Source organism: Loxodonta africana, chromosome 3 (assembly GCF_030014295.1).
Source record: "Loxodonta africana isolate mLoxAfr1 chromosome 3, mLoxAfr1.hap2, whole genome shotgun sequence".
NCBI classification, from domain to species: domain Eukaryota; kingdom Metazoa; phylum Chordata; class Mammalia; order Proboscidea; family Elephantidae; genus Loxodonta; species Loxodonta africana.
Genome location: NC_087344.1, coordinates 190,050,127 through 190,074,623, shown reverse-complemented (window position 1 = coordinate 190,074,623; position 24,497 = coordinate 190,050,127). Strand labels below are relative to the sequence as shown.

The following is a 24,497-nucleotide window of genomic DNA, read 5'->3' as shown; positions in this document are numbered from 1 at the left end:
GGTGCAGCTGGTGCAATTAAAAAAATGTTTAGAGATTACTTAGAGCATCATTATGGCCTTAGCCATGTCAAGTCTCAATCGCCTATTTTGCATAAGGGAAAATATGTTGTAAGGTATTAGAGTGCTTGTTATGTTTAAGAGGGGAACAGGCTGCTAAGCTATATTTTGAAGAGCCTGTACCATTTTCCAAGTACTAGAGATTAATCACAGTTTATACAGCTATATCAAAATAAATGAGAAAATATATTCTCCCTAATATTAAAGCACTAAAGAAAAAAAACATTTTCACTACTTCATATCCTTCTAAATTCTCATGCTCCCAGGATTTTCTCTTTACACTTCCAGCTACTTGCAAGCCCTGAACTCTGATCTCTGAAACCTTTAGCCAGCAAGACTGTAGTTTCTCTTGATGTCTTTTCCACAGTCGTAGCTATGGGAGGTGGGCAGTGCTCTTGGGTGCACTCCTACCCTGCAGTCTTCCACAGTGGCCCCTGTCTACCAGCCCAGTCCCATGCTTTGCTCTGAGTCTTTGAAAAGGCAGAAGCATCGGAAGCCCAAGTTAAACAGCTGCTGATACAGAAAGACAATTTACCCTGCTCTCCCTGGTGCACGTTGTCCACTGCCCTGAAGGTGAGTTACACCAGCAAATGAAAATATCCCCTCCTCAGCCCAGCCCAGAGCTCTCTGTATGTTCTGTCATCAGGGCCGTGCTGAGACAGGGGCAGGGAAAGGGCTTCTGGTGCCTGTGACTGTTGCTTAGACCTGCCAAACCTGGACCTTCTGCAGGCTTCTACTCCAGGCCAGATAAGCCTCTTTTCATATAGACTCAGGTTTAAATTGGCTCTGTGGGAAGCTAGCTAGGTAACCTCGGCCATTACTTAACCTTTCTGAGCCTAGATTTTCTCTTAGTGTTATATAATCATATCTGCCTCTTTAGGGTAATTTTAAGAATTAAATGCAAGTAAAGCAATCAGCATATAGTTTGGCACAGACCAGTGCTAAAATATGTCAGGTATTATTCTAATTTTCAAGATAAAGTTGCACGGAAGAGTAGGTTGGATTATGAAACATTGACTCACATCAAATCCTGACCTCAATCCTTATTAGTTAGGCTAAGACGGACAATTTACTTAAATTTCCTGAGCCTCATTTTCTTCATCTGAAAATAGGGATGATAATGTCATCTACCTTATAAGAAAGGTATAAGGATTAAATGATACAATACATGTAAAATACTTAGGACAGGCTAGGTACATAATAAGAGCTAATAAATGTTCACTGTTATTGCTGGAGCCCTGGGTAAGACAGGGAGCAAAGGCCCTGAGATCAGAGGGTGCCTGTCTGAGAAATAGCAAAGAGACTGGTGTGGTTAGAGGAGAAACAAGTAAAAGAGAAATAGACTATACTATCAGAGAGGTAATTGGGGGTTGAGTGTGGAACCCAGAGACTTAGTAAGACAGAGAACAGAGGGGCCCCCAAATCTGTAAACAAAGTAACAAGAAATGGGCCAGGGCACAGAAACAAAGCCATTCCTAAGAACAAAGGGGCAGGGCATCTAAAAATAGCCCACAAACTTCTTTAAAGTTGCCTTTCAGAAGCAGCTGAAGAAAACCAGGCCCAGGGACATGCGCAGAACACCCACCTGTGACTGCTGTGTGACCTTTCATCAGGGTCACTGAGGGGCTACAGCCCTAGCCGGGGACTCGAACCCAGGGAGCAAGAGACTGCCCAGGTGCTACACTCCGTAATAAGTCTTGCTACAAATCCCAGAGGCCTCCGGAAAAGGAGCCATCTTGGAAAACTGCTGTGCAGCACCTTAGTTAACATATCCCCGCCTGTGCCTATGAATAAACATCAATCTTTTCCTGCCCAAGAACTTTTAAAAACTCAGGCCCATCTTTTGTTTTGTGAGACGGGGGTATGCGTTGCTTTAAGCCCTCCTCGTCTCCGCTTACAAGACTCTTCAATAAAAAGCTTTGCTCGTGTGGAAAACTATGTGCCTTATCTGCTCATTCTTGACCAGTGAGAAGCAAGAACCTTATTCCAGTAACAGTGGCACAGTGGTTAAGAGCTTGGCAACTAACCAAAGGGATGGCAGTTTGAATCCACCAGCCACTCCTTGGAAACCCTATGGGACAGTTCTACTCTGTCTTATAGAGTTGCTCGCTATGAGTCAAATCCTCTCCACGGCAGTGGGTTTGGTATGATTATTATAGCTAATGAATGCTCCCAAAATCCTGTGAGGGTTTTGCATTCCTGTATTGTTGTTGAGGAAACAGAGGCTCAGAGGCTTAAGTAACTTGCCCAAGGCTACCCAGACAGATGCCAGCCAGAACTTCATCCTTTCTATGAAGAAAAAACAGAGTCCAATCAGCCTTCCTCATCCTCCAAGTTGAAACTCATCTCTTTGATTTCTAAGGAGCTCTGTGCTTCTGGTATTAGACTTAGCAGAGTCTGATTTAGACCGTGGTGGCTTCCTTGAGGGCAAGGCAGGTGTCTTAACTCATCCTTCGAGTCTGGCGCCTAACATCAGCCAGCCCCCAGAAGGTGCTCAGGAACGTTTGTTGACTTGAAAGGAGATGACTGGGGTCAGGGCCCAGGCACAGGCAGAGCCTGGATGTGAGCCTGTGTCTGGAGTGTCAGAGGAGAGAGACAAGGAAGACTGGAAGGGGCTGAGGCGGGTGAGTGGAAAATGGCGAAAGTATTGAAGAGAGGGAAAGCTGGGAGAAGCTGATGGCTTGGGTTTGAGAAGAAACTTGGGGACTGGGAGATGTAAAGTTCAGGTTTAGACAGGTTGTGTTGGAGAAATGGGGTTATTTAAATAGGATTCCATACTGTGAAAACCCATCCCTGCAGTCCCCCCTCCCTTCCCCAGGGAGGGGGCTCCCTGGACTGCATATCCACTCCTGAGCTGGGTGTGTGTGCCAGGCAGGCATGGCCTGGGCAGACAGGGTGTCTGCATCCTCAGGGCTGATAAGGGGACTGCAGCTGCACCACCCTCCCCACCCTCATGGGAACCCCAGTTGTCACCCTAGAGAAGAGGATGTTTGTGGGCACAGGTGGTCCACAAGTGGTCTCATCCTGAGACATACAGGAACTGGGGCAGGAAAGGGGGGGTATCTGGAAGCCAGTCTGTTCCCTGGTACCTCAGTTTTCCCTCCTCTGGGACTGTTGCAATTGGAAGGTGGTGAGACCCGTGAATCCGGCTATGGGGGAATGCCTCCTCTTCCAGTGGCCCTGGCCCACAGACGCCTCTCAGTCAGTCCTCTTCTCCCTCCTGGCTGAATCTCTCCTCTCCTCTTACCCGTGGTTGCCCTGTTCCCTGGCTCCAAATGAGCCCCTGGGGACCTCTCAGCAGCAAACACAACAGAGAAAGAGCAAGAACCAGCCCCCAGAGAGGATGGGGCAGACAACAGTGGTGACAGCATATTCCACATCCGGCCCCATGGGCCACCCTTTCCCCATCCCCTCTCCCGCTCTGCCCCTCAAAACCCAGGCTGGGATCCCTTTTTCCGGCCTCTCATTGGGCACTGGGCTTTCCCACCCCAGACCCCAGAGCAAAGAGAATAGAGAAAAAGTGAAGTGGACAAGGATGAGTGGGAAAAAACACTGGATGCACTGGGGTCAGAGTCTAAGTGGCAAGGGGTGGCAATCCGTAGCCAAAAGACGTAAGAGTTGAGAGGGGCGGGGAATGGGAAGAGGGAAGACAGAAACTGCGCATCGAGCTATCGCCCCCTGGTGGAAAATGTTGCAGCACCTGCCTGAGGTAGCTTTCGTCAGGGTTCTCCCCTGTAAAGTTACTACTGGTTTGTCTCCCTTTCTACACTGCACTCTTTGGAAGGAAATCAAAACGGGTAGCCCACGCTAAGGAGTGCTCCACCTCCTGAAGGACAAAAAAAAAAAAACAAAACCCGTTGCCATGGATTTGATTCCGACTCACAGAGCATGTAAATACCTCCTGTGGAGCCTCTACTGAGCCAGGTGAGTGCAGCCAGGACCAGACGGGAAGTCCCGCCAGGGCCACAGCACAGATGTGCTCAGTAAATATTTGCTGAACACAACCAACAGGATGTGCTGTGTCAGAGGCGTATCTATGGAAAATGGACCCCGTGCCACGCACTGAAACTCTGTCCCAGGCCAAACATCTGATGTTGATCTTTTAGATAACTTTACCATATCAAACATACAAGCCAAGCTTGTTAATCATTTACTTAACACATATGGCACTACATGAAAATTACAACTGCACCTTCCTGGCTTTCACTGATGAAAATTGGTCTATGATGTGCTCAAAGTCATTTTTTTTTTTTCCAGTTTCTTCTCTTTCTACATTCAGCGGAGTGAGATCACACAGTCTGCCTTGACCCATGGCAGCTCTCCATTAGGAAAGTATTAGTGTTAACTTGCTGAATGATCGCTCACAGCTGGACGGAAACTGCAGTGGTTAATAGAAACTGCTCAGTGGCGCCCCTCTTCAGGTGGAACCCAGGGCATGTGCCATGCCTACCGTAGCTTAGATAGTCCTCTGCTGTGTAGTTTAGCTGAAAACTGTGGGTCTTCTCCGTGACCATGCGTGACACCTCAGTGTCTTCACAGGCAGGGCTGGGACCAGGGTGGGAGATCGAGTGCCTCTACCTCACCTTAGTCTCAGCCTGTTCAAGGCACGGGGGGAGGAGGGAGGGTTCTTGGTTCAGCAAGGGGAGGGCAAGAGCCAGTGACAACTGGCTGTATCACAAATGACCACACAGCTTGCTAGAAGAGCCCAGAGCAGAGAGCACCGAGCTCTGTCTGGTCGGGCAGGGCAAGCAGACTTCCACAGGGGAAGTGCATTTGAGCTCCATTTGAGGGTGGGGTGGTTCTTCATCCAGAGAGTGGAGCCAGTGCACAGGCTGGAGGCTGACGGTGTCCTCCTGAAGTCCATGAAGGGTGGGGATTGAGCCCCATAGCTAGGGAATCATTTTCCCAATGAACAGCTCATACTAGGGCTCTTCGTCCACCCTGGGCCCTATGGGGAGATGATCAAAGCCTGAGGGGCATGTTCTCGGAGGCTGTGATGGGCCCTGCAGAGCCCACACTCCTCCCTGTGGGTGAGGAGTAACTGTGGCCTGAGCCCTTGCGGGAGATGGAAGCTTATGCTGGGTGTTCCTGTCTGTCTTCCACCACAGGATGCTGCACAGAAATGTGGGAACTTATTAAGCTAAGCACCGCTAGGGAAACCTCATTATAAAGCCAGCCCAGACAGAAAGGGCAGCCTGAAGTGGTCGGGGTGTGAGTGTTGCTGACAAACTGTGGTTGAGGAGCCCTGGGGTGGGGGCCAGGTATACACACGGGGCGGGAACGTTCTCTCCAGTCTTTCAAAAGTAATATAGTCGGCATGACTGATGGGAGGGCTGTTCAGATTCAAAGACACTGTGAAGCAGCATGTGAGACCCCAGGGAGACAGTGTTCACTTCCCAGGAAGGAGGATGGGTTTGCCAGCCCAGCCCCTTGAGGTGAGGAGCCCATGGTCAGGCTGGGAGACCAGCTGAGCTTTTCAGGTCAGCAGCCTTTGTGGGTCTGGCTGGGGCTGGAGGCTCAGGGCATTCGTGACCCAGGGACTGCAAACGGAGGTGGCTGTGGTTGGCTGAGGGCTGCCTGGGGCCCAGAGGCTGCCGAGAGGTGGCCAGAGGCTCCTCTGCCTGGGGTGGCGTGAGGGAGGTGAGATGCAGCCCTGGGGTCGGCCTGCTCTTCCCCCCCAGTGTGGCTTCTCACCTTAGTGTGGAAGATGAACTCCATCCCGAGGGTGGCTTGGCCTGGGCTTCTGAAAGACCACTGGGCCTAGCCCAGTCCTGGCTCTGCCACAGACTGACTTCACTTAGCTGCTCTAGAGTCTGCCACAGGGCCCTCACACTCAGTCCCCCTAGATGGGGCTTCCCTTCCCCTCCAGGCTGGACAGTGGGATGCTCTTCTCCCCTCCACCCTTCAGGCCCTGTCGTTTGCCAAGTGGTTCTACTGTATCAATGTCTCTATCCCGTTACCTTGTACTCCATCACTGCCCTAATTCAGTCTCTCCTCCCTCACTGGACTATTACAAGGTCTCCTAACAGCCCTCATGGCCACGAGTGTCCCTTGATAGGCTGTGCCAGCCTGATTCATCTTCCTAAAGCCCCTCTGGTCCTCCTCTCCCCTGCTCAGAGAGCTTTGTGATTTCCAATCAGCCACAGAATTTACTCCCGGTGCCTCAGCCTGGTGTCAGCACCGTCTACAGCCTTGCTACTCACAGTGTGGTCCTGGGCCAGCAGCAGCGCATCACCTGAACTGTGAGAGATGCAGTCTCAGCCCCAGACCTGCTGAATCAGAGTCCGCTTGTTAACAGGACTGTCAGGTGAATCGTATGACATTCAAGTGTGAGGAGGGCTTGACTTCTTTCTTTTTTAATAGAAATATAAAACCAAATATATAGGTCACAAAATCAAAGTTATACGTGTGATTTTTAAAAATGTAACAAATGTCTCAGTCCTCTGCTGACCCAGTTCCTCTCCCCAGAGGCAACCACTTTTGTTATAATTTCTGGTTTTATTTCTTCTGTGGTTACTTCCTAAAAAAATAAAAAATAATTTTAAAAAACCCACTTCTGACTCATAGTAACCCTGCCTCTAGGTAATGCTTGTGAGGTGATTTCTGGATTTTTCACACCAGGGTATCACCTAATGACTTCCTGCTGCTTCACGTGGGGACTCGGTTCACAGGTCCCACCCCTGCTTCCGCTCCTGGCCCTCTCCCAGGGCTGGGATTATTCCTTCCTGCTGCCAGCTTTCCTCACTGTCTGGCAATCCCCAATTGTTCTCTTGTCCATTCATATTTAAAAAAGACCTGAGGGCTCTGAGGGCATCCGGTTCCACTTTGGGGTGGGGGCAGGAAGCTGCTTCCATACTGGGAACCCGCAGATGTCAGATGGAGGAGGGCCTTCCTTTGAGGCCCCATCACCCACACTGGCTTCCTGAGCTCCCGCCAGACAGAACATTCAGGAGTTCTGATTGTTTCTTTTGTTTTAGAAGAGCCCTCCCTTGTGGAGTCTAGGAGGAACTTCCTGGATGGTTAGTGCCTGGGCAGGGAGACAGAGGATTTTATACTCAGACCTCCTATGAGTCCCCCTATTTCAGCCCCACTTCTTTTTTTTTTTTTTTCCCAGCCCCCCTCATCCTCCCTGGCCTCTCTGAGTTCAGAGTCCTGTGGGCTCCTCTGGGTAGGCTGCTCCACCCTCTGCTGGGCCTAGGTGTTTATTCCAGGTCAGCAGTTCTCAAACTTGGCTGCACAGTGGGATCACCTGGGTAGTTAAAAAATTCTGCTCCCTGGGCACCACCCCATAGATTCTGGTGGGATTGGTCTGGGATCTGGCCCTGCCTTACCAGGCAATCCTCTTCCATCTCTTTCTGTCTTCCAGGCACCTCTGGTCAGATGAGTAGCTGCCTCCCAGTCTCTCACTGATACACTTAAAGTAAATTTACTACGGCTGTAAGGAGTTGGGGAAGGAGAGGAGACACGCACACGTGCTTGATTCATAAACTCTTGGAACAAGAAGTCCAAAGCCTGGTTTCAACCTCCACATCCACTGAATCTCCAACATTGCCTCATTTGCAACTCTTTAATTTAGGGAATGAAAACAAACTAGCAATCAAACTCCAAGGCCCTCCCCTTCCCCTACACACGTACCCTACTCTCTGCCACATCTCGCACTTCACCCCTACTGCCCAATAGTAATTTCTAAGCCTGGATATGAGCTGTGCTGGGGGTGGATCCACTCTCAGGGCTCCGGTTAGCCTCTGCCACCCCGAGACGGCTCTGCAGTGTCGAGGGCCATCTTCTCACATAGCCATATTCAGAGGCAAGAGCCAGTGGGCAGCGAGGGGCAGTTTTCCTCATTCTCTTCCCTGTTGTCAGGCTGAAAGTCATTCTCAGAAGCCCCCAGTAGACTTCTTCTTCCATATCATCGGCCAAAATAGGGTCACATGCCCACCCTGAGATCAGGGGATGCCCCCTGCCCCCCAATATGAGGTATTTCTGCTTGACACCTAAACCAATCCTGGTTCTGTTTGTACGAAGGGGGGTGCCTTTAGGGGAAGAAGTGGATGCTGTCTACCACAGTATTTTTTCCTTCTCCTTCTTTCTACCTCATTTCCAGAAATCCTCTTTATCCACATATCTGCTCTCCATTGTCTGTCTATGCTGTCCTTCTTAGTCCTAATTGCTTCCCTCTGTTAGTCTTCTTGGAAACCCTGGTGACATAGTAGTTAAGAGCTACGGCTGCTAACCAAAAGGTCGGCCGTTCAAATCCACCAGGCCCTCCTTGGAAACTCTATAGGGCAGGTCTACTCTGTCCTATAAGGTCACTATAAGGTTGCTGTAGGTCAGAATCAACTCGATGGCGACGGGTTTTGTTAGTCTTACTCCGTAGTGTTACTTCCTCATCCTGTCGTCCACATCACTGATATGGTGTCTCATATTGCGGATTCTGTTCTTCGCATTTTTAAGTTCTGCAAAAAGATTATTTTCTCCTCCATTGTTTTCTTAGCACCCTCGTTCCCTACCCCTTTAGTCATATTATGATATCGTACCATTCTGTTTCACATCTCCGGTTTCATCTGTCTTTTGCAAATGGTTGCTCTTGCCTTCATTTTGAGGGGCCCAGATATTTGTGCAGGTCTCTTGTTAGTTATTTTCTGCTTTTCCATCTTTGATTGGGATGCTTTCTATTTGGTCCTGCTGTTTGCCTCAAAATAGTGTGACTGGATTCCTTTCAACTTTGCTTTCCGTTTGCCTGGCACTGTGAAGCTTTACCTCAGCACAGGAGTTAGAGAACTAGGTAGAATGGTTTGTAGTCTGTGTATGGTCTCTCGCTGTCTCAGGAGGATAGAAACAGGCCATGAGCTCTGGGCAGCAGTGAGAGAACCCTGTTTGCTCCATCTCTCCAGTTCTGTGAAAACAACAACAGGGATCGTTTCCACGGGTGGGGTAGGTCCTGTTCCTTGAGGGATGCCCTATCTGATTCCATTCTCTCCCCCTCCCACTCAGAGTGGCCCACCCAGAAGTGTGACATGCTTGTGGTTCATAGGCTTTTGATTGGGGGTGGATGGGCTCTCCCCTGCCCCTTCTGCCCACTTATGCTGCTGCCTTTCTTGTCTGGACCAGTGGCTCCAAGGATATTGTTTGTCACACATTGTCTTAGTCATCTAATGCTGCTATAACAGAAATACCACAAGTGGATGGCTTTAACACAAAGAAGTTTATTCTCTCACAGTCCAGTAGGCTAGAAGTCCAAATTCAGGGCACCAGCTCCAGGGGAAGCTTTTCTCAATCTGTCGGCTCTGGGGGAAGATCCTTGTCATCAGTCTTCCCTTGGTCTGGGAGCATCTCAGCACAGGAACCTTAGGTCCAAAGGACATGCTCTGCTCCTGGCACTCCTTTCTTGGTGGTATGAGGTCCCTCTGTCTCTCTACTTGATTCTGTCTTTTATATCTCAAAAGAGATCGGCTTAAGACACTGTCTAATCTTGTAGACCTCATCGGTATAGCTGCCACTAATCGGTCTATTGCATCGTAGATGTAGGATTTACAACAGATAAGGAAATCACAGCAGAAGAGAAAATGGTAGACAGTCATACAATCATGTAAGGGAATCATGACCTAGCCAAGCTGACAGATATTTTTGAGGGATACAATTCAATCCATGACACACACACATGTCACACTCAAAGTTCCTGCGCTATAGCTGTCAGGGGCTTGTCTGACTTGCAGGCAGATATGCGGGATCTGATGTTTGTGAAGTCAACTTACAGACATTCACTAGCAGTAAGTGTGGTAGCAAATACCCAATGGAGAGCTTTTTTGTTCTATGATTCCAATAATAAATAGGTAGATATGCAATGAGTGGAGATTTCAATAATGTTGTAATACTAATTTTATTTTCAGGTGAATAAAATAGTTTTACAGTTCTGTCAAACTCTGCCTAAACCTGGCAGAGTTTAGGTTAAGCATGAAGTTCTCTTGAAATAATAAAGTCTTTGTAATCCAGTGTTGTCCAAAAAATGCACATGAATAAGTATTTTGTATTAAAGGGTTTTTTTTTTAAATAAATACAGAACATTATGTGAAGCTACAACTTTTGACCCTTAATCGCAACATCAATGACTTAGTTTCAGCAAGACAAAAAACACCCATCACATTAAAGTTGTTAGTTTGCATATTATCTGTTTTACTGTTTTGCTTTTACTTTATATGCTTTTTCAGTTTATATTATAAAAAACTATAGGGATATGAAATTTGTACATATTAGAGGGGTTTCTGGGTGGTACAGATGGTTAATAACTTGACTACTTACTAAAAGGTTGGTGGTTTGAACCCACCCAGAGGTACCTTGGAAGAAAGACCTGGAGATCTGCTTCTGAAAGGCCATAGCCATGAAAACCCTATGGGACACAGTACTACTCTGCACACACGAAGTCATCATGAGTCACGGTTGACTTGATGGCAACTGTTTATATATATCTTTAAGCAACATTATAATAAAAATAAATTAAAGCAACATTTGGTAATGAGAATCATTTCCTAAATGAAGAAATGCCTGGCGACCTGCTTCCACAACGCTTACAGCCAAGAAAACCCTATGAAGCATTTCTACTCTGTAACACATGTGCTTGACTTGAGTTGAAATTGACTCAATGGCAACAGGTTTGTTTTTGTTTTTTGGTTTGAACAAGCATAACACAAATACCAAGCTGGCAAATTTAAGCAGAAGAAAACAAAACTGCAGTGTCCCCGCGTCTTCATGATCCAGGCGTCCCCCTTAGGTTCTTGTCCTGATCTTCTCGTAGACTGTGTGCACCGTCGGGGTCTGCTCGGGGCTCCTTTTATGACCACTGCCCCTCTCAGTGCTGGTCTACAAGTCAGGAGGGGTTTAGGGAACTCTGGCCAACTTCCGAGAATTAGGTGAAGGGTCAGTCAGGCTACACCCCTTCATGAGCTATCTGACCTCATCCAGGATGTTCTCACTCAGGGAAGGATGGCAATTCTTGTCTCCCTCTCATTTTTTCTCTCTCCCCTTCTCAGCCCTCCTTGAAGCACTTCCTTCGCTAAGGGCTCTACCCTCCCATCCGACATTATTGTCTATGGAGCCTCCCTCCCTTGCAGATCAAGAGAGCTGATCAGCAACTAACCTCCCACCTTCCAGTCTCCTCTGCTCGCTCCTCCTTGTCTCCCCAAGCTATCATTTGGGGGTTCCCAGGGCTCAGTCCCCGACCTTTCTACCAGCTACACTCATTCCCTCAAGACCCAACCAGTCTCATAGATTTAAATACCATCTCATCCTGATGACTCCCTGTGGCGAAATGAGTTCCTTTATGTAGCCTTTTGCCTTGGTTCTTTGGAAAAACAGCTTGAGAAATTTTCCCCCTCAGCCCTGAGGAGTTTCCTGTGTCCTAGTTTGCTACCCCAGAGTGTTTGTTACATTTCCTAGGTAAGCTGTAAACGATTTGGTTTGATACTTTTTGTCTGGCCCTGGGCTGCAGCCTGCCCTGTGATTGCTACGCACCTTGCAGGGATTGGTCAATATACCCATGCAAATGAAGAGACTATGGGCTATGCAAATGAGTTGGCTATAGCCTGCTAGGTAAATGAAGTATCTATGGCCTACTGAGAGGGGATTGGTCAGTTTGTGGCCCACCACTAGGAGAGGCTATGCCTTGAAATTGACAAGCAGTAATGTGTATATGCAGCCAACCCCACAGAGGCTTTTTAGACAGAAAAAAAGCAGGTAGACTGGAAGCAGGAAGAAGCAGAAAGGAGAAAAGTCAAGAGAGAGGAAAGAAGAAGCAGACAGGAGGCAAGGAATCTCTTAAAAGAACTATAACACCTGTCAAGGGCTATAACACTGACAGACCCAGAAGCAGCCCAGCGGCAGAGCTGGTGGTTACAGATGGCGAGGCCAAGAGGAGCCTGTCCTGAGGAGGCTGAGAGGAGCCTGTCCTCAGGGGCTGAGAAGCAACCTGCACAGCTGAGAGGGGCCATGCATGGTGAAGAGAAGGGCCTCCTTGTTTGCACAGCTGAGAAGAGCTGAGAGGGCTATTCTGCACTGAAGAAGGGAAACTTTGCCTACACGCTTCCCAATCCTGATCCTGATCTTGAGTTGTACCCTGTTACTCCCTTAATAAACCACTTAACAGTAAGTGTGGTCTGTGAGTTCTGTGTGGCCATTGCAATGGCTTATCGAACCCAGCAGGTAAGTAGAGAGTGCCGTGGAGAGGATGGCCAGTGTCAGAATTGGTGAAAACGTTGGAGAGTGGAGGTATGTCTGACCACCATCTCATAGGATCACCATCAGCTTTGTGCTAATGGTGATTCTCCTCTCTCTCCCTGAAGTTAGGCAGGTTCTGATGCCCCTAGTACTAGTACTACTGCTACTACCATTTCCCACTCCTCAATATAAAACTTCAGCCCAGGCCTCTCTCTGAAGTCCTCAGGGGCTTTGCACTTGTTCTGACCTCTGCCTAGGATGCCGGCTCCACACCACACTCCCCCCGTGAGAGCACATTGCTCTCGCCTCCTCTCTTCCAGGTTCTCAACAATCTTCTCAGTGAGGTTTTCCCTGGAGCCTTGGTTACAATCGCACCCACAGGCTGCCTATCCCTGCCCTGCTCCCCCTCCTCACTGGGTGGCAATGAGGATCTGATAAGATTGCTGATAGGGAGACTTACATGGGAGGTGTCCTCACCATTGGCAGTTTCCATCCTTGTCCACAGCTCCCAGACTGCTGTGGGCACTCAGGCACAGCCACCATATTGTCCAAATAAGAACTGGACCCAGAGCCTGATGGTGGCAGAACAGCCTGGATCCCCAGACCCACGGATCCTGAGCACGTGATCTGATTCCCTTAAACCAACCTTAGGGTGTTTCCGGAGGCTGATCTCAGCATAGGGAGGACTGTGGCTCTCAATCTCTCTGGTCTGCAGGTCAGCACTGTCCTCTGTGGGAAGGGCCTGGGGGACCACTGCCGAACTGGGCACCACCGGCAGGAAAGTAGACCCACCTTATACATGCAGACAGACAATGAGAGTATGTGCGACTGAACTGGACCCTCACAGGCCCAGGGTGAGAACAGCCAGCACTCCCTGGGCTATAAGCACAGGTCTGACCCCTGCCCCCTACCTCCCACCCACCACCCCTCCTCTGTGCCCATTCACACACCTCTACCCTCAGCATTGCTCTGCCCCAGCCTTCCCCAGGGATGATTCACAGGGAAGGTCAAGATGCCTCTCTGCTCATTGGCCTCTCCAGTCTGCCCCCTCCCATGGGGTCTCCTCCATCCACAGTCCCTCCTCCATGATCTCCAGCCCAGTCCTCCCCTCAGGGTCTCTGTAGCCCTGCTCCTTCCCGCAGGGGTCTCCTCTGTCCACTCCTCCTCCCCCATAGCAGTCCTCCCCTCTGGGTCTCCCAGCCTGCTCCTCCCCTGGGGTCACCCAGCACCTGCCTCTTTCAGTCTCCGTCTTCCTCCTCTTCCAGATCCACACTCCAGCTCCCAAGCTCACCACCAGAACTGTGGCAAAGATGCCTTTCCAAAGCCATTTGCTCCAAAGAGAACCTGGGGTCAAATCCTGGTGTCAGATATGCTTCCCTCAAGCCTGATGGGCAGATGTGGGGTGGGACTGCCCTCACCCGGGCCATCTCCTAAGCCAGGTTCCCTCCTCCCTAGTTACTGCACACTACCCACAGCCCCTTTGACGACCTCCTTCTGGTCCTCTGTCCCATCTTCACAAAGGGACCTCAGACGCTCTCACTGACAGGGGGTGCCATTGCTCATGCCCCCACCTTCACCTCCTTTCTACTCTCAGACTCCCAAATAGAACCACGTGCCAAGAGGGAGAGGAAATGGAAGGATCCAGGATGACTAGATCTCAGAGCATGTACTGCTCTCTGTCTGGGATGTCTTTCTAAAACACTGCCACAGAAAACTCCTATTCATCCTTCAAGGCCCAACCCAAGTGCTCCCTTCTCTGTGATGCCTTCCCAACCCCTGGAGGCAGTTACTTAATTTCTATTTTTTTGTTCTTGAACCACATTTCGTATTTGCCTCAATTTCAGCATTTAGCACCTGGCCTTATATTTCTAAATTTATTCTTCCTCCTCTTCTAACTAGAGAAGAAGGTAGCTAGTGATTACTGGCACTTTTTATGTGCCAGGCCCTTGTTGATAGTTTTGTATAGGTTACCTCTTTTAATTCTCACAACAACCCTGTGACGTAGGCACACTTATTACTCCATTTTACAAATGCAAAGGTTTGGAAAATATAAGTAACCGATCCAAGGTCACAGAGCCACTGTGTAGTGGTGCCTGCCAGGCACTGTGAGTGCCTTGAAAGTGGGGCTTGTTATATTTTTCACTGTGCCTTCACTCAACACTTAGCTGACTCTCAAGGAAGGTTTGTGGGTTGAATGCTGGGTGGATGAGTAAGGAAATGACGAGAGGTTGTTAGATGAGAACTCCACGTGAACCAGCAGAGCTCAGGATGAAATGGGTGGGAGAAGGCAGCAGGCCTGATATTTGTACCTCCTTTTTACATCAGTTGTTCTTGCTGTGAAGTCCTGGGGAAGATGAGGGTTTCAGTTTTATGAAACCAGGACCTGTGGGTATGGTTCCTTTTTAAGAACCCCACTCTCTAACTATCTCTGCATGGTCCCGCTATATAGTCTACATAACCCTTTAGACTGAGTGGGGAGAGAGGTACCTGGTCATAGTGACCACATGTGTTCACAGTGCTCAGCAGAGGGCTAAACTTTCTTACTCAGGGTGGGACCATCCTCAGAGAGGGGACATCTGGCATGAGCATCTGAAAGACTGAACTGGCCCCACAGGCCCAGCCCATCCAGGGAGGAAGCCCAAGTCCTTCTTCCTTAGGTCCTTCCCTTCCCCTGCTTTGCTGGGAAATCAGGGTGCCCAGGTAGGGGGCGCCCACATGGCAGTCCCAGTGTAGAGTAGGACATTTGTGTCCTGGGTAGTACCGCAGTCTGTTCAATGATCTGGTCCAGGCTCTGGATCTGCAGGCTTGAACACTAGTGCAAGGAACATGACTGTTCACTGAGGTGGGGCTGTGGTCGCACTCTTTGAACTGCCTGAAATGTCCCTTAGCCCCATCCCTCTACCTGAGTCCTCCAGTCTGCCCTCCTCCACCCTTTCCTGGCCCATTTCCATCACTCATCCTGGTAGATCACACTCACCCGTCCATAGACAGATGCTCCCCAGGTCCAAGGTAGCATTTTTCTGGTCTGCAGGGTTGCTGACCACACAGATGAGGTGGGCATTCACCTGGCTCAGGGGCAGGCTCAGGCTCAGATTCCTGGAGTTGGGGGTTGGCTCATGAAAACCCTTGCCCAACCACGTCACTGTCAGGTTCCCTGTAGCCCCTGGGGTCCCACACTCCAGGGTGACGTTGCACCAGCTTGATGTGTTGTATGACGAGTGAATCAGAATCTGGGGTTGAGGGATGGGCTCTGGGGTGAGAGGGGACAAAAGAGAAACTGAGCTTCAAGACTGGCAGCCGACCTAAGCATATCAGCCTCTCTTACCTAGGGGATGCAGAAGTATGAGGAATCCTGTTTCCTAAACGGAGGCCCTGGGAAAGAACCTGCTCCGCCTTCCCAAGGGGTTCCAATTGCCAGCCCAGGGGCAGGTGGTTGAGGCCCTTCCATGCTCAGAGAGGGACCTGGGGCACCTCCCCCTTGGGAGACAGTGGGCGGGCGTGTCCATCTGCTCCAAAGAGCAAGGCCAGGATCACTTCCTGTATTTTCTCTAGGCTGCCCTGGCCCCACACAGCCTCCCATAGTCCCTCCACTCCTCAAATCTCCCTGCTCAGAGATTTTCCATCTGTGTGGGGAAATAGATTTGAATCTAACATTCATACCCTTTCCAGTTAGCATTAAACTAAAAGAGCAAAACAAAGACACTCTAGATCATGCAAATGTTTAGGAAATTAATCACTCTCTAAAAAAAGAATAATTCAAGAATGTACAGAGCAAAAATAAAAACTGAATTCATGGAGGAATCCCCAGACTATCACCCTAAGATACACTTTTAACCTGGAACTGAAGCAACTCCAGGAGGTCATCTTTCAGCCAAATAACAGATTGGCTAATAAAATAAGCAATAACATTCATGAGGAATGTGCTTCTTTAAACAACCAACGATAGGAGAGCAAAAGGTCAACATTTACCCCAAAGCAAAGATGAGAAGGCAAGGAGGGGGAGGGAAACTGGGTGGATGGAAACAGGACAGGTGGGGTGGAAATGCTGAGAGTGCTGATATGTTGCGGGGACTGTAACCAACGACATGGAAAAATTTGTGTGTCAATTGTTGAGTGGGAATCTAATTTGCTGTGTAAACTTTTACCTAAAACACAAGTAAATATTTTTAAAAACTTTAAAAAATTAATGAATGAATGAAGTAGAAACAAGATATAGCAGTGATCAAAGAAACCATTGAAACTCACAGTTAAGTCTAGTTAATATTTGACTTATAGTTAAGTCAAATATCATCATGCATATGATAACAATCATATATGCATTATCATTTATATTATAACTACAACATGGCAGGAGTTGGAAAATAGAGTGGAAAAAATGTTAAAATTCTTTTTGTCTTCAGGGGAAGAAAAAAAACTAATGATTATAGATAGTCAAATGGTGAAGTAAAAATTTAAGTTTTGTATCTGGTAGAATTAAAAAGATAAGATCATCTAACTTCCAATTTACTAGGGAAGCTTGGATCAAAGAAAAATCTATTAATTCAACAAAAGGCAAGGAAAAGAAGTAAGAAGAAAATTTGGTAAATACAAAGCATTAAATAACTTGTTGTTGTTCTTGTTAGGTGCCGTCGAGTGGGTTCTGACTCATAGCGACCCAAGCACAACAGAACAGTACACTGCCCGGTCCTGCACCATCCTTACAATCGTTGTTGTGCTTGAGCTCGTTGTTGCTGCCACTCTGTCAATCCACCTCTTTGAGGGTCTTCCTCTTTTCCGCTGACCCTGTACTCTGCCAAGCATGATGTCCTTCTCCAGGAACTGATCCCTCCTGACAACATGTCCAAAGCATGTAAGACGCAGTCTCGCTGTCCTTGCCTCTAAGGAGCATTCTGGCCGCACTTCTTCCAAGACAGATTTGTTCGTTCCTTTGACAGTCCACGGTATATTCAATATTCTTCGCCAACACCACAATTCAAAGGCATCAACTCTTCTTTGGTCTTCCTTATTCATTGTCCAGCTTTCACATGCATATGATGAGATTGAAAATACCATGGCTTGGGTCAGGCGCACCTTAGTCTTCAGGGTGACATCTTTGCTCTTCAACACTTTGAAGAGGTCCTTTGCAGCAGATTTGCCCAATGCAATGCGTCTTTTCATTTCTTGACTGCTGCTTTCCTGGCTGTTGATTGTGGATCCAAGTAAAATGAAATCCTTGACAACTTCAATCTTTTCTCTGTTTATCATGATGTTGCTCATTGGTCCAGTTGTGAGGATTTTTGTTTTCTTTATGTTGAGGTATAATCCGTACTGAAGGCTGTGGTCTTTGATCTTCATTAGTAAGTGCTTCAAGTCTTCTTCACTTTCAGCAAGCAAGGTTGTGTCATCTGCATCACGCAGGTTGTTAGTGAGTCTTCCTCCAATACTGATGCCCCATTCTTCTTCGTATAGCCCAGCTTCTCGGATTATTTGTTCAGCATACAGATTAAATAACAACTACCTCTTGATCTATGTAAAGGTTCCTCATGAGCACAATTAAGTGTTCTGGAATTCCCATTCTTTGCAGTGTTATCCATAGTTTGTTATGATCCTCACAGTTGAATGTCTTTGCGTAGTCAATAAAACACAGGTAAACATCCTTCTGGTATTGTCTGCTTTCAGCCAGGATCCATCTGACATCAGCAGGGATATCCCTGGTTCCACGTCCTCTTCTGAAACCAGCCTGAATTTCTGGCAGTTCCCTGTCAATACGGCTACAGCCATTTTTGAATGATCTTCAGCAAAATTTTGCTTGCGTGTGATATTAATGATATTGTTCTATAATTTCCACATTCAGTTGGATCACCTTTCCTGGGAATAGGCATAAATATGGATGTCTTCCAGTCAGTTGGCCAGGAAGCTGTCTTCCATATTTCTTGGCATAGACGAGTGAGCACATCCAGCGCTGCATCTGTTTGTTGAAACATCTCGATTGATATTCCATCAACTCCTGGAGCCTTGTTTTTTGCCAATGCCTTCAGAGCAGCTTGGACATCTTCCTTCAGTACCATTGGTTCCTGATCATATGCCACCTCTTGAAATGGTTGAATATCGGCTAATTCTTTTTGGTATAATGACTCTGTGTATTCTCCCCATCTTCTTTTGATGCTTCCTGAGTCGTTTAATATTTTCTCCATGGAATCCCTCACTATTGCAACTCAAGGCTTGAATTTTTTCTTCAGTTCTTTCAGCTTGAGAAACGCCGAGCGTGTTCTTCCCTTTTGGTTTTCCATCTCCTAATCTTTGCACATGTCATTATAATACTTTACTTTGTCTTCTCGAGAGGCCCTTTGAAATCTTCTGTTCAGTTCTTTTACTTCATCAATTCTTCCTTTTGCTTTAGCTGCTCAACGCTCAAGAGCAAGTTTCAGAGTCTCCTCTGACATCCATCTTGGTCTTTTCTTTCTTTCCTGTCTTTTCTGTGACCTCTTGCTTTCTTCATGGTTGATGTCCTTGATGTCATTCCACAACTCGTCTGGTCTGCAGTCACTAGTGTTCAATGCATCAAATCTATTCTTCAGATGGTCTCTAAATTCAGGTGGCATATACTCAAAGTCATATTTTGGCGCTCGTGGACTTGCTCTGATTTTCTTCAGTTTCAGCTTGAACTTGCAGATGAGCAATTGATGGTCTGCTGCACAGTCGGCCCCTGGACTTGTTCTGACTGATGATATTGAGCTTTTCCATTGTCTCTTTCCACAGATGTAGTCAATTTGACTTCTGTGTGTTCCATCTGGCGAGGTCCATGTGTACAGTCACCATTTATGTCAGTGACGAAGGTATTTGCAATGAAGAAGTCGTTGGTCTTGCAAAATTCTATCATTTGATCTCCAGCATTGTTTCTGTCACCAAGGCCATATTTTCCAACTACTGATCCTTCTTCTTTGTTTCCAACTTTTGCATTCCAAACACCAGTAATTATCAATGCATCTTGATCGCATGTTCGATCGATTTCAGAGTGCAGCAGCTGATAAAAATCTTCTTTCCTCATCTTTGGCCCTAGTGGTTGGTGCGTAAATTTGAATAATAGTCATATTAACTGGTCTTCCTTGTAGGCATATGGAAATCATCCTATCACTGACAGCGTTGTACTTCAGGATAGATCTTGAAATGTTCTTTTTGACGATGAATGTTAACACCATTCCTCTTTGAGCTGTCATTCCCACCATAGTAGACTATATGATTGTCCAATTCAAAATGGCCAGTACCAGTCCATTTCAGCTCACTGATGTTTATGTGTTCCATTTCAGTTTTGATGATTTCCAATTTCCCTAGATTCATACTTCATACATTCCAGGTTCCGATTTTTAATGGATGTTTGCAGCTGTTTGTTCTTATTTTGAGTTGTGCCACATCAGCAAATGAAGGTCCCGAAAGCTTTACTCCATCCACATCATTAAGGTCGACTCTACTTTGAGCAGGCAGCTCTTCCCCATTCATCTTTTGAGTGCTTTCCAACCTGGGGGGCTCATTTTCCAGCACTATATGAGACAATGTTCCACTGTTATTCATAAGGTTTTCACTGGCTAATGCTTTTCAGAAGTAGACTGCCGGGTCCTTCTTCCTAGTCTGTCTTAGTCTGGAAGCTCAGCTGAAACCTGTCCTCCATGGGTGACCCTGCTGGTATCTGAATACCGGTGGCATAGCTTCCAGCATCACAGCAACACGCAAGCCCACACAGTACGACAAACTGACAGATACTAAATAACTTATCAAGAGTAAATACATACATGTAATAGTTGAAGTATATTTGAATGCATTATATCCCCCATTAAAAGACAAAGACTCTCAGGTTGGGTTAATTTAGTTGTATGCTATTTACAATAACTAATGACAAAGAAAGATTTAAAAGAGAGATGGAAAAAGATATAATTTTTAGGTAAATATTAACAAAATTACTGCAGTAATGGCAATAGTTGGCATGGACTGAATAAAATACAAAGTCAAGTAGGTCAAAGAGAGATATTTTAAATTAATATGTACCTAAAACATGGTTTTGAACTGTAAAAAGCAAAACAGGATCATGAAAAACTATCGAAAATTCAAGAATAAATTTACAAATCCACTGTTACTATGGTGGATTTTTAGCAAGGCTCTGTCAGAAGTTAGATCAAGGAATCCAATAACCAGAAAAGGAAATAAAGAATGTTTGTACCCAACACACGGAAAACATTTTTGTCTTCACACAGTCATGGAACACTTACAAAAAAAAAACCTCTGTGCTACACTACAAAGAAAATCCCATATTCCACAAAATAGAAACCATAGACTCTATTTCTCTGAAAATGAGTTCATTAAAGTAGATTATTCACAACAAAAGCAAAATTCCTATTTGTTCAGAATATTAAAATCCACTTCTAAAGAAATATTACTATAAAGAAGAAATTGAAAAGGGACTTAGGAATGATTTAGAAATGGACATCAACAAAAAATATGTGGACTGTGGACAAAATAGTTCACCAAGAAAAAATGCCTAACCCAAAATTCACTTATTAGGAAGCATATAAGATTGAAAATAAATGAACTAAGAGTTCAACTCAAAAATTCAGATAGGCTAATAGACATAGATTAGTAGAGAGGGTGGAATAGAGAAGAAAAACAGGTACCAATGCCATGTGGCTGGTCTGGTAATTGGCTCACTCCACTCTTCTCCCCAGTCCTTTTCTTTGTCTTGCCTGCATCTACATAGAGTCTGGAAAGCCAACTTCTCAATTTCTGTCTCACTTGCAGTTGCAGTTCCCACCATTGAAGAAAGAGAAGTCTGCTGGGTAGGAGGAAGGGACTTAGCCCCTGAAAAAACAAAGATTCAATAAGAGAAAGCCTTTCCCATTGTCCTTCTCTAGTTGGCTGTTTAATTGTAGTATGATGTCTGGAATAGAAGCCTTTTGGGACCACGAGGCCACAAGCATGAGGACAAAAGCCTATGTGCCAAGAAGTGAAGAACAGAAGGACAGAGAGAGCTTGAATCCTTGATGATATCACTGATCAGGGGAACCAATGTGATCAGATGCTATCTCCTGACTTCTTGTTCTGTGAAAGAACTAACACTACTGGCTTAAGTCTTTGAAACTCAACTTACGTTAATTGTAGCCAAACAAATCCCTAGCTCATATACCTAAAACAATTTTAAAAAAGAGTGATTCAATCAGCAAAATAAAAAGGTGATGTAAAAAAAAAGACCAGTTGAGAGGCAGAGGCAACATGGCACTGTAGACAGATGCACCATGCCGACCCTCTGCAGCAAAGATCCAAAAACTAAAAAAAAAAAAAGGATACAAATGTCAATCATGGAACCCTAAGCATCAAACGAAAGGAAAAAAAAACTAGATCAAACACCAAATGGAAGAAGAAACTGACAGAAAACAGAGAATGAGGAGAGATACAGAGTGGAGGTCCCCTGCCAACTAACACAGCATAGCCAACTTGGAACACAGCCAACAGCGACCCTAGACAGGGAGTTCAGGAAAGCAACTTCACGGAGCTCCAAACAGGAAACGGAGCATCCAGTAACCAGAGAAACACGCTTTCCTACACCTCACCCTTCTATATGCACCTCCACCTCTTCCCAATGGGACATACTATGCTGCTCAGCTAGAGCCACCCTGGGTCCATCCCACCCCCACCTGCTGGCTCCCATCCTGCCATCTTTTTTTCCCCCTTTCTTTTTCCCATTCTTTTTTCTTCCCACCTTGCCCCATATGCCACCTACCTCACTTCCCACCTGGCGATGCCACACTACTGGCTAGAGAGCCACTGGCCAGTCAGCACCCCACCCATCAGCTCCCACCATGCCATCTTTTTTTCCCCCCCTTTCTTCCTTTATTTTCTCCTTCCCACTTAGCCCCATATACCACCTGTCTCAGGCTGGGTTCTCTACAGAAGCAAAACCAGTGAAGCATATAAATATATACAATCCCTGCTGCCATCGAGTCAATGCCGACTCATAGCGACCCTATAGGACAGAGTAGAATTGCACCATAGAGTTTCCAAGGAGTGCCTGCTGGATTCGAACTGCCGACCTTTTGGTTAGCAGCTGTAGCACTTAACCACTACGCCACCAGGGTTTCCATAAATATAAATATAAACCAAAAAAAAAAAAACCCATCGCAGTCGTGTCAATTTTGACTCGTAGTAACCCTATAGGATAGAGTAGAACTGCCGCATAGTGTTTCCAAGGAATGCCTGGTGAATTTGAACTGCCAACCTTTTAGTTAGCAGCCAAATACTCAACCACTGTGCCACCAGGGCTCCATAAATACATATATAAATAGATTTATATCAAGGAAATGGCTCACATAGTTGTATAGGCTGGAAAGGCCCATGACCATGGGTAAGGCTTCACCTGATTCATGTAGCTGCAGGGGCTGGTGAACCCAAGATAGGCAGATCAGACAGCAGGGCTGTTGCTCATAGGCTGCAGAGGCTGACGAATCCCAAGATCTAAAGGCAAGCTGCTAGCTCAAGTGCCAACAAGCAGAGGTTAGATGAGCAGGAGCCAGCTGCGGGATCCAGAGTGAGCAAGAGCCTGAGAGCCTTATCTGAATGCCCACCTATATTGGACGCAGGCCACATCCCCAAGGAAATTCCCTTTCAACTGACTGGCTACTCACAGCAGATCCCATCATTGAGGTGATCACATTATATCAGATCTCATCATGGAAGTGATTACATCATTATGTGACTGCCAAACTAGATCATATTTGCCAAACCACTGAGAATCGTGGCCCAGCAAGTTGACATACAACCTTAATTATCACACCGCCTCTACCCCTTTCCACTGGGCCGTGCTGCACTGCTTGGCTAGAGAGCCACTGGCTCACTGCCAACCTGGGCCTGCCCTGCCCCCACCCTCCAGCTCCTGCTGCACCATTTTTTCCCTTTCTTCCTTTTCTTTCTCCCTCCCACCTAGTCTCATATGCCACGTCCATCATTGCCCACCAGACCACACCACAGTGCCTTGGCTAGAGAACCACTGGCTCACCACTGCCTGGGGTCTACCTGGCCTCTACCCCTCAGATCCCACCATGCCATCAACTTTTTTCTTCTTCTTCTTCTTCTCACCTAGCCCAGTACATCACCTCTCCTCCATTTCCCCTGGCCCCCAGGTCTGCCCTGCCCTCACTGGGCAGCCACCACTGCACTGCTGTTTTTGTTTTTCTTCTTTATTTTCACTTTTTTCTTTTCTTTCTTCCTGCCATCTAGCCCCATACACCACCTCCCCCCATCCCACCATCCCACCATCCCACCATCCCCCACTGTGATGCCGCAGCTAGAGAACCACTGGCCCGCTACTACCCTGGTAGCAAAACTGGATGTCCATCTGTAAAAAAATGAAACAGGACCCATGCCTCACACCATACACAAAAACTAACTCAAAATGGATCAAATAACTAAATATAAAGCCTAAAATGATAAAGATCATGGAAGAAAAAATAGGGACAACACTAGGGGCCCTAATCCATAGCATAAATAGAATACAAACCATAACTATGAATGCACAAACAGCAGAATATATACTAGATAACTGTGCACTCCTAATAATTAAACACTTGCTCATCAAAAGATTTCACCAAAAGAGTAAAAAGATAACCAACAGAATGGAAAAAAATTTTGGCTATGACATATCTAACGAGGGTCTAATCTCTAAAATCTATGGAATACTTCAACATCTCAACAACAAAATGACAAATAATCCAATTTAAAAATGGGCAAAGGCTGTGAGCAGCCATCTAGGATACTCCACTGGTTTCACCCCTTTGGGAGCTAGGAAGAATGAAGAAAACTTAAGATGCAAGGGAAAGATTAATCCAAAGGACTAAGGGATCATATCTACTGTGGCCTCCACCAGACTGAGTCCTGTACAACTAGATGGTGCCCAGCTACCACCACTGACTGCTCTTACAAGGATCACAGTAGAGGGTCCCAGAGAGTGCTGGAGAAAAATGTAGAACAAAATTCTAATTCAAAAAGAAAGACCAGGCTTGCTGGCCTGGCAGAGACTGGAGAAACCCTGAGAGTATGGCCCCTGGACACCCTTTCAGCTCAGTAATGAGGTCACTCCTGAGGTTCACCCTTCAGCCAAAGATCAAACAAGCCCATGGAACACCAGCCCTGGGACAGGGACTAGAAGGCAGGAGGGAACAGGAAAGCTGGTAATAGGGAACTGGGGTTGAGAAGGAAGAGTGTTCACATGT

The 24,497-nt window shown here is 46.7% G+C and overlaps 1 protein-coding gene across 4 annotated transcripts in view; it reads right to left on the bottom strand.

Annotated features, from left to right (window-relative positions):
- Nucleotides 1-7,226: 7,226 nt before the first annotated feature.
- Nucleotides 7,227-24,497, bottom strand: part of LOC111751963 (uncharacterized) — a 58,448-nt gene continuing 41,177 nt past the window's right edge. For 3 of the 4 annotated variants that reach the window (XM_023554123.2, XM_023554124.2, XM_023554122.2), the window contains 4 exons: nt 15,245-15,517; nt 13,501-13,611; nt 12,914-13,059; nt 7,235-10,914 (listed from right to left, as the gene is read on the bottom strand). In XM_023554123.2, coding sequence (XP_023409891.1) covers nt 10,822-10,914; nt 12,914-13,059; nt 13,501-13,611; nt 15,245-15,517 — 623 coding nt within the window. In that variant the 3' untranslated portion in view covers nt 7,235-10,821. Of the gene's footprint in view, nt 10,915-12,913; nt 13,060-13,500; nt 13,612-15,244; nt 15,518-20,909; nt 21,094-24,497 lie in introns of all 4 variants that reach the window. The other variant, XM_023554126.2, reaches the window with a different exon arrangement.